This window comes from Monodon monoceros, unplaced genomic scaffold (assembly GCF_005190385.1).
Source record: "Monodon monoceros isolate NGI ecotype Baffin Bay Population unplaced genomic scaffold, NGI_Narwhal_1 Super_Scaffold_21, whole genome shotgun sequence".
Classification (NCBI taxonomy): Eukaryota; Metazoa; Chordata; class Mammalia; order Artiodactyla; family Monodontidae; genus Monodon; species Monodon monoceros.
Window position 1 is genome coordinate 82,025,102 of NW_021703778.1, and position 13,897 is coordinate 82,038,998.

At 39.3% G+C, this 13,897-nt stretch overlaps 2 protein-coding genes across 5 annotated transcripts in view; one reads left to right on the plus strand and one right to left on the minus strand.

Annotated features, from left to right (window-relative positions):
* Positions 1 to 10,643, plus strand: part of USP50 (ubiquitin specific peptidase 50) — a 31,495-nt gene extending 20,852 nt beyond the window's left edge. For both annotated transcript variants that reach the window (XM_029238487.1, XM_029238486.1), the window contains one exon: positions 10,199 to 10,643. In XM_029238487.1, coding sequence (XP_029094320.1) covers positions 10,199 to 10,390 — 192 coding nt within the window. In that variant the 3' untranslated portion in view covers positions 10,391 to 10,643. The remainder of the gene's footprint in view (positions 1 to 10,198) is intronic.
* An 808-nt stretch (positions 10,644 to 11,451) lies between these two features.
* USP8 (ubiquitin specific peptidase 8) overlaps positions 11,452 to 13,897 on the minus strand; it is a 99,489-nt gene continuing 97,043 nt past the window's right edge. For 2 of the 3 annotated variants that reach the window (XM_029239766.1, XM_029239765.1), the window contains 2 exons: positions 12,451 to 12,583; positions 12,097 to 12,282 (listed from right to left, as the gene is read on the minus strand). In XM_029239766.1, coding sequence (XP_029095599.1) covers positions 12,097 to 12,282; positions 12,451 to 12,583 — 319 coding nt within the window. Of the gene's footprint in view, positions 12,283 to 12,450; positions 12,584 to 13,897 lie in introns of all 3 variants that reach the window. The other variant, XM_029239764.1, reaches the window with a different exon arrangement.

The following is a 13,897-nucleotide window of genomic DNA, read 5'->3' on the forward strand; positions in this document are numbered from 1 at the left end:
TGGTGGCTTCTCTTGTTGTGGAGCACAGGCTCTAGGCGTGCAGGCTTCAGTACTTGTGCCTTGTGGGCTCTGGAGTGCAGGCTTAGTAGCTGTGGCACATGGGCTTAGTTGTTCTGCAGCATGTGGGATCTTCCTGGACCAGGGCTTGAACCCATGTCACCTGTACTGCCAGGCGGATTCTTAACCACTGTGCCACCAGGGAAGTCTCTCATTCAGCGTCTCGTTGCTACTACACTCAGGGTAATTTCCTGTTTTGTTTCTATAGTTTATTCATTCTCTCTTCAATTCTATGTACTATTTACTCGCTACATTAAATTTTTAATTTCAAGTATTTATCATTTCTGAAAGTTCTTTTTAGGTTTTCAGTTTGCTTCCTTTTCTTAAATGTCTATATACTCTCTGTATAGTCTCTATTACCTAAAGTCCTTGGAGTTTTTTTTTTTTCTTATTTATTTATTTATTTTTTACATCTTTATTGGAGTATAATTGCTTTACAATGGTGTTAGTTTCTGCTTTATAAAAAAGTGAATCAGTTATGCATATACATATGTTCCCATATCTCTTCCCTCTTGCATCTCCCTCCCTCCCACCCTCCCTATCCAACCCCTCCAGGCAGTCACAAAGCACCGAGCTGATCTCCCTGTGCTATGTGGCTACTTCCCACTAGCTATCTATTTTATGTTTGGTAGTGTATATATGTCCATGCCACTCTCTCGCTTTGTCACAGCTTACCCTACCCCCTCCCCATATCTTAAAGTACATTCTCTAGTAGGTCTGTGTCTTTATTCCTGTCTTACCCCTAGGTTCTTCATGACATTTTTTTTTCTTAAATTCCATATATATGTGTTAGCATACGGTATTTGTCTTTCTCTTTCTGACTTACTTCACTCTGTATGACAGACTCTAGGTCCATCCACCTCATTACAAATAGCTCAATTTCGTTTCTTTTTATGGCTGAGTAATATTTCATTGTATATATGTGCCACATCTTCTTTATCCATTCATCTGATGATGGACACTTAGGTTGTTTCCATCTCCGGGCTATTGCAAATAGAGCTGCAATGAACATTTTGGTACATGACTCTTTTTGAATTATGGTTTTCTCAGGGTATATGCCTAGTAGTGGGATTTCTGGGTCATATGGTAGTTCTATTTGTAGTTTTTTAAGGAACCTCCATACTGTTCTCCATAGTGGCTGTACCAATTCACATTCCCGCCAGCAGTGCAGGAGTGTTCCCTTTTCTCCACACCTTCTCCAGCATTTATTATTTCTAGATTTTTTGATGATGGACATTTTGACTGGTGTGAGATGATATCTCATTGTAGTTTTGATCTGCATTTCTCTAATGATTAATCATGTTGAGCATTCTTTCATGTGTTTGTTGGCAGTCTGTATATCTTTTTTGTAGAAATATCTATTTAGAAATATCTTCTGCCCATTTTTGGATTGGTTTGTTTTTTTGTTATTGAGCTGCATGAGCTGCTTATAAATTTTGGAGATTAATCCTTTGTCAGTTGCTTCATTTGCAAATATTTTTTCCCATTCTGAGGGTTGTCTTTTGGTCTTGTTTATGGTTTCCTTTGCTGCGCAAAAGCTTTTAAGTTTCATTAGGTCCCATTTGTTTATTTTTGTTTTCATTTCTCTAGGAGGTGGGTCAAAAAGGATCTTGCTGTGATTTATGTCATAGAGTGTTCTGCCTATGTTTTCCTCTAAGAGTTTGATGGTTTCTGGCCTTACATTTTAGGTCTTTAATCCATTTTGAGCTTATTTTTGTGTATGGTGTGAGGGAGTGATCTAATCTCATACTTTTACATGTACCTGTCCAGCTTTCCCAGCACCACTTATTGACGAGGCTGTCCTTTCTCCACTGTACATTTCTTATCAAAGATAAGGTGACCATATGTACGTGGGTTTATCTCTGGGCTTTCTTTTCTGTTCCAATGATCTATCTTTCCGTTTCTCTGGCAGTACCATACTGTCTTGATTACTGTAGCTTTGTAGTATAGTCTCAAGTAAGGGAGCCTGATACCTCCAGCTCCGTTTTTCGTTCTTAATATTGCTTTGGCTATTCGGGGTCTTTTGTGTTTCCATACAAATTATGAAATTTTTTGTTCTAGTTCTGTGAAAAATGCCAGTGGTAGTTTGATAGGGATTGCATTGAATCTGTAGATTGCTTTGGGTAGTATAGTCATTTTCACAATGTTGATTCTTCCAATCGAAGAACATGGTATATCTCTCCATCTATTTGTATCATCTTTAATTTCTTTCATCAGTGTCTTATAATTTTCTGCATACAGGTCTTTTGTCTCCTTAGGTAGGCTTATTCCTAGCTATTTTATTCTTTTTGTTGCAATGGTAAATGGGAGTGATTTCTTGATTTCACTTTCAAATTTTTCATCCTTAGTGTATAGTAATGCAGATATTTCTGTGCATTAATTTTGTATCCAGCTACTTTACCAAATTCATTGATTAGCTCTAGTAGTTTTCTGGTAGCATCTTTAGGATTTCCTATGTATACTATCATGTCATCTGCAAAGAGTGACAGCTTTACTTCTTCTTTTCCAATTTGGATTCATTTTATTTCCTTTTCTTCTCTGATTGCTGTGGCTAAAACTTCCAAAACTATGTTGAATAAGAGTGGTGAGAGTGGGCAACCTTGTCTTGTTCCTGATCTTAGTGGAAATGCTTTCAGTTTTTCACCATTGAGGATTATGTTGGCTGTGGGTTTGTTATATATGGCCTTTATTATGTTGAGGAAAGTTCCCTCTATGCCTACTTTCTGCAGGGTTTTTATCATAAATGGGTGTTGAATTTTGTTGAAAGCTTTCTCTGCATCTATTGAGATGATCATATGGATTTTCTCCTTCAGTTTGTTAATATGGTGTATCACGTAGATTATGATTTGCGTATACTGAAGAATCCTTGCATTCCTGGAATAAACCACACTTGATTATGGTGTGTGATTCTTTTAATGTGCTGTTGGATTCTGTTTGCTAGTATTTTGTTGAGGATTTTTGCATCTATGTTCGTCAGTGGTATTGGCCTGTAGTTTTCTTTCTTTGTGACATCCTTGTCTGGTTTTGGTATCAGGGTGATGGTGGCCTCGTACAATGAGTTTGGGAGTGTTCCTCCCTCTGATATACTTTGGAAGAGTTTGAGAAAGATAGGTGTTAGCTCTTCTCTAAATGTTTGATAGAATTCGCCTTTGAAGGCATCTGGTCCTGGACTTTTGTTTGTTGGAAGATTTTTAATCACAGTTTCAATTTCAGTGCTTGTGATTGGTCTGTTCATATTTTCTATTTCTTCCTGATTCGGTCTTGGCAGGTGGTGCCTTTCTAAGAATTTGTCCATTTCTTCCAGGTTGTCCATTTTATTGGCATAGAGTTGCTTGTAGTAATCTCTCATGATCTTTTGTATTTCTGTAGTGTCAGTTGTTACTTCTCCTTTTTCATTTCTAATTCTATTGATTTGAGTCTTCTCCCTTCTTTTCTTGATGAGTCTGGCTAATGGTTTATCAATTTTGTTTATCTTCTCAAAGAACCAGCTTTTAGTTTTATTGATCTTTGCTATCATTTCCTTCCTTTCTTTTTCATTTATTTCTGATCTGATTTTTATGATTACTTTCCTTCTGCTAACTTTGGGGTTTTTTCGTTCTTCTTTCTCTAATTGCTTTAGGTGCAAGGTTAGGATGTTTATTCGATATGTTTCCTGTTTCTTAAGGTGGGCTTGTATTGCTATAAACCTCCCTGTTAGAACTGCTTTTGCTGCATCCCATAGGTTTTGGGTCGTCGTGTCTCCATTGTCATTTGTTTCTAGGTATTTTTTTATTTCCTCTTTGATTTCTTCAGTGATCACTTCGTTATTAAGTAGTGTATTGTTTAGCCTCCATGTGTTTGTATTTTTTACAGAATTTTTCCTGTAATTGATATCTAGTCTCATAGCGTTGTGTTCAGAAAAGATACTTGATACAATTTCAGTTTTCTTAAATTTAGCAAGCCTTGATTTGTGACCCAAGATATGATCTATCCTGGAGAATGTTCCATGAGCACTTGAGAAAAATGTGTATTCTGTTGTTTTTGGATGGAATGTCCTATAAATATCAATTAAGTCCATCTTGTTTAATGTATCATTTAAAGCTTGTGTTTCCTTATTTATTTTCATTTTGGATGATCTGTCCATTGGTGACAGTGGGGTGTTAAAGTCCCCTACTATGAATGTGTTACTGTCGATGTCCCCTTTTATGGCTGTTAGTATTTGCCTTATGTATTGAGGTGCTCCTATGTTGGGTGCATAAATATTTACAATTGTTATACCTTCTTCTTGGATCGATCCCTTGATCATTATGTAGTGTCCTTCTTTGTCTCTTCTAATAGTCTTTATTTTAAAGTCTATTTTGTCTAATATGAGAATTGCTACTCCAGCTTTCTTTCGGTTTCCATTTGCATGGAATATCTTTTTCCATCCCCTTACTTTCAGTCTGTATGTGTCACTAGGTCTGAAGTGGGTCTCTTGTAGACAGCATATATATGGGTCTTGTTTTTTTATCCATTCAGCCAATCTGTGTCTTTTGTTGGGAGCATTTAGTCCGTTTACATTTAAGGTAATTATCGATATGTATGTTCCTATTCCCATTTTCTCAATTGTTTTGGCCTCGTTATTGTAGGTCTTTCCTTCTCTTGTGTTTCTTGCCTAGAGAAGTTCCTTTAGCAGTTGTTGTAAAGCTGGTTTGGTAGTGCTGAACTCTCTCACTTTGCTTGTCTGTAAAGGTTTTAATTTCTCCATCAAATCTGAATGAGATCCTTGCTGGGTAGAGTAATCTTGGTTGCAGGTTTTTCTCCTTCATCACTTTAAATATGTCCTGCCACTCCCTTCTGGCTTGCAGAGTTTCTGCTGAAGGATCAGCTGTTAACCTTATGGGGATTCCTTTTTGTGTTATTTGTTGTTTTTCCCTTGCTGCTTTTAATATGTTTTCTTTGTATTTAATTTTTGACAGTTTGATTAATATGTGTCTTGGCGTATTTCTCCTTGGATTTATCCTGTATGGGACTCTCTGTGCTTCCTGGACTTGATTAACTATTTCCTTTCCCACATTAGGGAAGTTTTCAACTATAATCTCTTCAAATATTTTCTCAGTCCCTTTGTTTTTCTCTTCTTCTTCTGGAACCCCTATAATTCGAATGTTGGTGTGTTTAATGTTGTCCCAGAGGTCTCTGAGACTGTCCTCAGTTCTTTTCTTTCTTTTTTCTTTATTCTGCTCTGCATTAGTTATTTCCACTATTTTATCTTCCAGGTCACTTATCCATTCTTCTGCCTTAGTTATTCTGCTATTGATCCCATCTAGAGTATTTTTAATTTCATTTATTGTGTTGTTCATTGTTGCTTGTTTCATCTTTAGTTCTTCTAGGTCCTTGTTAAATGTTTCTTGCATTTTGTCTGTTCTATTTCCAAGATTTTTGATAATCTTTACTATCATTATTCTGCATTCTTTTTCAGGTAGACTGCATATTTCCTCTTCATTTGTTAGGTCTGGTGGGTTTTTATCTTGCTCCTTCATCTGCTGTGTGTTTTTCTGTCTTCTCATTTTGCTTTTCTTACTGTGTTTGGGGTCTCCTTTTTGTAGGCTGCAGGTTCATAGTTCCTGTTGTTTTTGGTGTCTGTCCCCAGTGACTAAGGTTGGTTCATTGGGTTGTGTAGGCTTCCTGGTGGAGGGGACTAGTGCCTGTGTTGTGGTGGATGAGGCTGGATCTTGTTTTTCTGGTGGGCAGGTCCATGTCTTCTGGTGTGTTTTGGGGTGTTTGTGGACTTACGATTTTAGGCAGCCTCTCTGCTAATGGGTGGGGTTGTGTTCCTGTCTTGCTAGTTGTTTGCCATAGGGTGTCCAGCACTGTAGCTTGCTGGTCATTGAGTGAAGCTGGGTGCTGGTGTTGAGATGGAGATCTCTGGGAGATTTTCGCTGTTTGATATTATGTGGAGGTGGGAGGTCTCTTGTGGACCAGTGTCCTGAAGTTGGCTCTCCCTCCACAGAGGCACAGCACTGACTCCTGGCTGCAGCAGCAAGAGCCTTTCATCCACACGGCTCAGAATAAAAGGGAGAAAAAGTAGAAAGAAAGAAAGAAAGAGAGAGAGAGAGAGAGAGAGAGAGGGATGGAGGGAGGGAGGGAGGGACGGGGAGAGAGAGAGAAAGAGAAAGAGAGAGAGAGAGAGAGAGGGAGGGAGGAAGGAGTAAAGGAAGGAAAGAAAAAAGAAGATAAAATAAAGTAAGATAAAATAAAGTTATTAAAATAAAAAATAAGTTTAAGAAAAAAAAATTTTTTAAAAAGAAGGAGAAAAAAACCCGGACAGATAGAACCCTAGGACACATGGTGGAAGCAAAGCTATACAGACAAAATCTCACACAGAAGCATACACATACACACTCACAAAAAGAGGAAAAGGGGGAAAAAATCATAAATCTTGCTCTCAAAGTCCACCTCCTCAATTTGGGATGATTCGTTGTCTATTCACGTATTCCGCAGATGCAGGGTACATCAAGTTGATTGTGGAGCTTTAATCCACTGCTTCTGAGGCTGCTGGGAGAGATTTTCCTTTCTCTTCTTTGTTCGCACAGCTCCCTGGGCTCAGTTTTGGATTTGGCCCCGCATCTGCGTGTAGGTTGCCGGAGGGCGTCTGTTCTTCGCTGAGACAGGACGAGGTTAAAGGAGCCGCTGATTCGGGGTCTCCGGCTCACTCAGGCCGTGGGGGAGGGAGGGGTACGGAGTGCGGGGCGAGCCTGCGGCGGCAGAGGCCGGCATGACGTTGCACCAGCCTGAGGCGCACAGTGCGTTCTCCCGGAGAAGTTGTTCTGGATCACGGGACCCTGTCAGTGGTGAGCTGCACAGGCTCCCTGGAAGGGGCTTGTGGATAGTTACCTGTGCTCGCACACAGGCTTCTGGTGGCGGCAGCAGCAGCCTTAGCGTCTCATGCCCGTCTCTGGGGTCCGCGCTTTTAGCCGCGGCTCGCGCCCGTCTCTGGAGCTCCTTTAAGCAGCACTCTTAATCCCCTCTCCTTGCGCACCAGGAAACAGAGAGGGAAGGAAAAGTCTTTTGCATCTTCGGCAGGTCCAGACTTTTCCCCGGACTCCCTCCCGGCTAGCCGTGGTGCACTAACCCCCTGCAGGCTGTGTTCTAGCCGCCAACTCCAGTCCTCTCCCTGCGCTCCGACCGAAGCCCAAGCCTCAAGTCCCAGCCCCGCCCGCCCCGGCGGGTGAGCAGACAAGCCTCTCGGGCTGGTGAGTGCCGGTCCGCAGCGATCCTCTGTGCGGGAATCTCTTTGCTTTGCCCTCCACACCCCTGTTGCTGGGCTCTCCTCCACGGCTCTGCATCTTTCTCCCTCCACCACCCACAGTCTCTGCCCGCGAAGGGGCTTCCTAGTGTGTGGGAACCTTTCCTCCTTCACAGCTCCCTCCCACTGGTGCTGGTCCTGTCCCTATTCTTTTGTCTCTGTTTATTCATTTTTCTTTTCCCCTACCCAGGTACGTGGGGGTTTCTTGCCTTTTGGGAGGTCTGAGGTCTTCTGCCAGTGCTCAGTAGGTGTTCTGTAGGAGTTGTTCCACCTGTAGATGTATTTCTGGTGTATCTGTGGGGAGGAAGGTGATCTCCGTGTCTTACTCTTCCGCCATCTTCTCCATGTCCCCTTGGAGTTTTTAATCTTGCTATTTATTGCCCTCTAAACTCTTACTCATGGTGAATTGTTTCCATGTATGCTCTGTAATACTGAATTGTGAGTTCAGCATCACTGGGTTTTTATATGTGGTTATCCTGTGTAGCCTGAATTAAGGTGCATCAATCAGAAAGTAATTCTTTTTCTTCTGCCAAGCAACCCCAAAATACTTTTCATTCTCACCTTAAATTCACAGGATTCTGAGACACAGTAGTGTAAATTTGAATCCCCAGCCAAAGAGAAGCCAGGTCTGTGGTAACGACTTTCCAGGAATGACTTTTATTCTTTGTACCCAAAGCCTAAGCTAAGCTAAGCACTGGAGGGTGGATTTGTTCCCCCCTAGTTTATTCTTTTATTGAGGGTGCCTGTCTTTAAGAGGTTGTGGCTATGTGTGTGGATTTCAATCCAACTCCTCACCTTGCAGGGACTTAGGACTTTACCTCCAGCCCTTGTGTGACCTTTAAAACCCAAGCACTGTGGCTCCAGGGACCAGAAACTGTCTTTGCTCTCAGGCAGTCACAGCATTAACCACACATCATGCTCATCTTTTATTTCCTCTGTTCTTGGCCCCTGGAGATTACTCTCACTATACAATCTTTAAAGTTAGCCATATATTTCAAAGGGTATTTACCATGTTTTATCCAGCATTCTTTTTTATTTTTTTTGGCTGGTTGAGTCTTCGTTGCTGCGCATGGGCTTTCTTTAGTTATGGTGTGCAGGGGCTACCCTTCGTTGTGGTGCATGGGCTTCTCATTGCGGTGGCTTCTCTTGTTGCGGAGTACGGGCTCTAGGTGTGTGGACTCAGTAGCTATGGCTTGTGGGATCTAGAGTGCAGGCTCAGTAGTTGTGGTGTATGGGCTTAGTTGCTCTGCGGCATGTGGGATCTTCCTGGACCAGGGCTCGAACCTGTGTCCCCTGCATTGGCAGGCAGTTTCTTAACCACTGTGCCACCAGGGAAGTCCCTATCGAGCATTCTTTACAGTTTCGTAACTAAGGCTTTCAGGCTAATTGTCTGCCAAAATTACTGAGAATGGAAGTCTAGAATGATGCTTCACCCTACCCTATTCTACTATGTCAATTTTGTTTGTTTACATTGTCATCAAAACAGAACATATTCCAGCCATAATCTGTGTAGTCACTTTAGAACATTACTTCATCATCTGGATCCACCAGATGTTTTGTTTTCCTCAAATTACATCACAATATTATGGGCACCATTTTATAAATAAGGAATTTTAAGCATATCAGCTTAAGGTCACATGGCCAAGACCAGGACCAGAGTCTGAATCTTTAAAATGTCAGCTTTGGGATATTTCTCTAAGAGTTAACAGGAGATGTGGGGAAGATGAAGGTCTAAGGGAACACTTAATAAGTACCTCCTATGTGCTAGCACTATAAGAGAGATAGTAGTTGTATAAGACAAGGTCTTATTACCCATTTTAAAAGATAGGGGAATTAAAGCTCAGAAAGGTTAAATAATTTCCTTAAGGTCATTGTGCAGTATTAGAGCTGAATTCATAGAACTAACTAGAAAAATCCATTTTCTTCCTTCTACCCCAGGGGTCAACAAACTTAAAAAGCTAGATAGTAAATATTTTAGGATTTGCAGGCCATGTATTCTATAGTCTCTCTTGTAACCATTCAACTTTACAGTTATAGTGTGAAAGCAGCCACTTAAAAACATAAACAAGTGAGCATGGCTGTGATCCCATAAAACTTTATTTAAGGACATTGAAAAATCTGAAGTTCATATAATTTTCACACATCACTAAATACTATTCTTCTGATTTTTTTCAACCATATAAAAATATAAAATGCATTCTTAGTTCACAGGCCATATAAAAACAGGCAGCAGGCTGGCTTTGACCCATGGGCAAATGGTTTGTCAACCCCTGCTCTATGCCATACCACCTTCTGAGAAGTGAGGTTCTCCAATGCCTTTGTTTCAAACATTGCTTTACTGGGTTAGGGAAAACATGGGAAAAAGAGAATAGAACAGGTTCTTTTTTGGGCCTTGGATGACCAAGGGAGCTGTTGCTGTACAACCTCCTCAAATTGTGTGGTAGCAGTATGCAGTTGTTTTAATGTCTTGTTCCAATGTTAAATGTCTTTTTACATGTCTATCTTAGACTGTCTTCAAAATTATAAGCTCATTTAGGAAACATGACTATTTTCTTATTTTAAAATTTCCTTTGATGTTTAATAGTCTATGTACAGTTGGTGCTCAGTAAGTATTAACTGATAAATATTAGAAGATGCCAAATACTATCCTATTTCATTCACAGTCTATTAAATAATCGATGGACACAATATATAACCATTTCAGTGACATGAAAAATATACCAGTCAGGCTATATGTATGATTTAACATAACGTATGATTTAGCTTTTAATCCAGTATAAGGGACAATTATAAAAATATTTCTTGGCCCTATCGTTTGGGTTCTAATATTTAAAGTATTCAAATGTAAATACTGCGTGACATTCCTTTCTCCCCTAGAACCACTCTGGTGATCTGGATGGTGGCCACTACACTGCTTTCTGCAAAAACTCAGTGACTCACGCCTGGTATAACTTTGATGACACACGAGTCAGAGAGATTCCAGATACTTCAGTTCAAACCGCTACAGCATATCTCCTGTTCTATAGCTGCCAGCCCTTTTCTATACCTATACAAAAACACAAGAGCTAGGAAAATGGTGTTTCCTGAAAACTGCAAAACTAGCAATTAGAACCTAGTACTTAAGTTTTGCTTTGTCATTAAAACTCTTGCAACTTACTTGCGTCACTGACATTTTTAAGTCTTTCTGGCATGTTACGCAACCTTCACAAGGTAAGTCTATAAAAAGATGGGTCCTGGCCCACTAAAAAAAGGCAGCATGAAAATGATGCAATGCTAACGAATGGGGACCTTCAAAGCAATCAGATTATAAGTATTATGTTCAGGTTTCAAAGTACAGTGTTTATTAGTGTGTATTTTTATCATAAACTATCTCATAATAATTATATATATCCAACAAATTATTTTCCAAAGATACTTCATGGAGCTAAACCAAAATAACTTTTGTTCAGGTGGCTCTGTGAGGTTAGGAATGTGATTTGAAAATATTTAATTGTTCAGATAATTTAGGCAAGAAACTATAATCTCTCAGACTAATTGTAGAACATGAAACGTTGTCAGTTTCACAATTCAACACCTTCCTTTCATCTTCTTCCTGAGTGTCCACTAATGGTGACATCTTTCAGAAGCACCTTTAGAATCTTGTTTTTATATTTATATATTGACTTTACCTATAACAACTAAGTCCCTGAGGTAAATGATAAATTCTAAGCTCCTCTATCCCTTTTAATACATCACTTTGTAAAGATGTGGTTTATAATGCAGTTCACTTTGCAGTCATGTCTGACTCATCTCTTTTTATCTTAATCCTAAGAATTCTACTACTCTTGATAGAATGAGTCTGGGCATTAAGTTATTTATATTTTACTCTGACTCCCAACTCTGAGAGCATCTTAAGTGCTATGTGCAGTTCAGGGTCAAGGTAAAGGATGAGTGGAATCAAGTGATGCAAAGGAATAAGTATACTAAATTTTAAGTCATTGTAGTGGTATAAAGAGTGTATGTATAAAATCTGTAATTCTACTGTTCTATGTTTAATAATATAAAATTAAAGACAACACTTACAGGGTTTTAAATTATTTTTCTCAATAAGATTTTAATGTAGGTGTAAATGAAAATTCTCATTTAAAAAATTAAAGAAAAGTTTCCATTTATTTTTTTAGAATAAAGATTCAGTGCACAAATACAGCCCAAAGCCAACAGAAAAATAGCTTTGCCCTGTCATTTCCCTAAGAAAGCACTGCAATTACTCAGAATAGGCCAAAAGGAAAGAAAAAAAAAAGCAATCCTCTGAGTTCTAGCCTTCACAAAAGGACCACATATTATAACATGTACATCGACTTGATGTGCAAGTGTGCAATAAATATATACACATACATTCCTATCTGTTTTACATCATTCTAGAGTATCCATAGATCAAGCTGGGATTTAGAAATGTGAAAAGGCCATAACAGTAAAAAGGAAAATAAAGGATACAATGGTTTTTAGACCAGCAGAATAATTATGCTTAGCTAATTATTTTAACTTTGGAGCAAACTAAAAAAGTTGTTTTGAAATAAATGGTACCTGTAAGGAATGCTTACTGCAATACTTGTTAAATGTTCTTGGTCAGTTTTTTGATAATAGCACTGACCTGAAGTATATGGTATAGTAACACAACTCTCACTGTCCTAGAATTCCTTTAAATGGCCAGCTATAGCTATCCAGAATCTTTAAGCATTTCAAGAATTGTGTTGCTCAGCCTGTTAAAAGATAACTAGCTTATAACCTACTTCTCCTTATGTGGCTACATCAGTTACTCGTGGTCCCAATGACGTATAAAAGAGGATATAAGCTGCTGAAGATTTCACAGAAGAAACGGAAATATCAGAAACTTCATGATCATCAAATTTAAACCACCGCTGTCTTGCTGCATTTTTACAATAGGCAGTGTAGTGGCCTCCATCCAGCCCACCATAGTGATTCTGTGCCAAACAAGACAGAAAATCAAATCAAATTGAATTATTTAAAATATGTCAATAATTTCAAAGACTTATGTTGTTCTTACTTTCCTATGAGGTAAGGAACCACTTGAAACTGGGTTTTTTAGTTTGCTTCGAAAGAAAATGTATTTAGTTTAATGAGATACTTACCGAAACAGAAAACAAGTTATATTTCCTCAAATTGTTCTTTGGACCAATAACATACTGTGACAAGTCAAGATTTTCTAATGGGAAGTCCACAGATGTCTGTAATTTTTGCTTCCATCTGCCATCATAGGAAAAACTGTAGAGCATAACATTACAGCAATTACACTGACAGACCAAAGACATCAGAATGAACCCTAATTCATTCATTAACAATCCAGATTTTTAGACAGGACCATAAAATCCATTTCAAACACACAATCAGAATTTTAATAGTGGAGGGACCTGTTAAAGACACCTGGTTTCGGACTTCCCTGGTGGTCCAGAGGTTAAGACTCAGTGCTTCCAATGTACGGGGCGTGGGATCGATCCCTGGTTGGGGAACTAAGATCCCACATGCTGCATGGTGCAGCCAAAAAAGAAAAAAAAGAAAAAAAGAAGAGAAAAAAAGAAGAAGAAAAAGATAACGTAAGTCCCCTACATACGAATCTTCAAATTGTGAACTTCCAAAGACGTGAATGTGCCTGTGTATGCCAGCTGTTGTACTGTACTACTATACTTTTCAAGGTACTATACTGTAAGATTAAAAATATTTTATTTTATTTTTTTGTGGTATGCGGGCCTCTCACTGTTGTGGCCTCTCCGGACGTGCAGGCTCCGCGGCATGTGGGATCTTCCCGGACCGGGGCACGAACCCGTGTCCCCTGCATCGGCAGGCGGACTCTCAACCACTGCGCCCCCAGGGAAGCCCTGTTTTATTTTTTGTGTTTGTTTTTTATGTATTATTTGTGTGAAAAGTATTATAAACCTATTACAGTACGCCTATTACTATATAGTGGAGTTAGTTGGGTACCTAGGCTAGCTCTGTTGGACTTACAAATGAATTGGACCTACAAATGCACTCTCAGAACAGAACTCGTTCGTATATAGGGGACTTGCTGTACTTGGTTTCATTTGTTTTACAAATGAAGAAACTGTCGTACACAGATATTAACACATTATTGACCAGAGACGTATTAATACGTCTTTTGTTACCAGAACGTATTGACTGTAGGCATTTCAATATCCATTTACATAACAAATCGCCAGCCGCAGGCGTTAGTTTCTGCAAAAATCCCCCATCAATAATGAGTTAAATGTCTAACCACAGGTCAAACAGCTAGAGTGGTAGAGGTAGGGCCATACCTTGGTCCCTTAATCCCTAGACCAGCTAAAGCTATTAGATTAGTCTTCTACAAAGGTAAAAAGTTATGAAAACCCCCATTTATAATGCTAATCACCACAAAAGTACAGAGGAATGACAGAGGAGAGCTGGTCTAGATTTAAGCTTGTACTTTTGGGGACGCTAGAGCTGGTAACTGCAAGCACATAAATTAGTGACTGAAATAATGGCATTCCATTATCCTGACATATTCTGCTTCTTTAAACACCAAAATACTGGTTATTTCAGAAT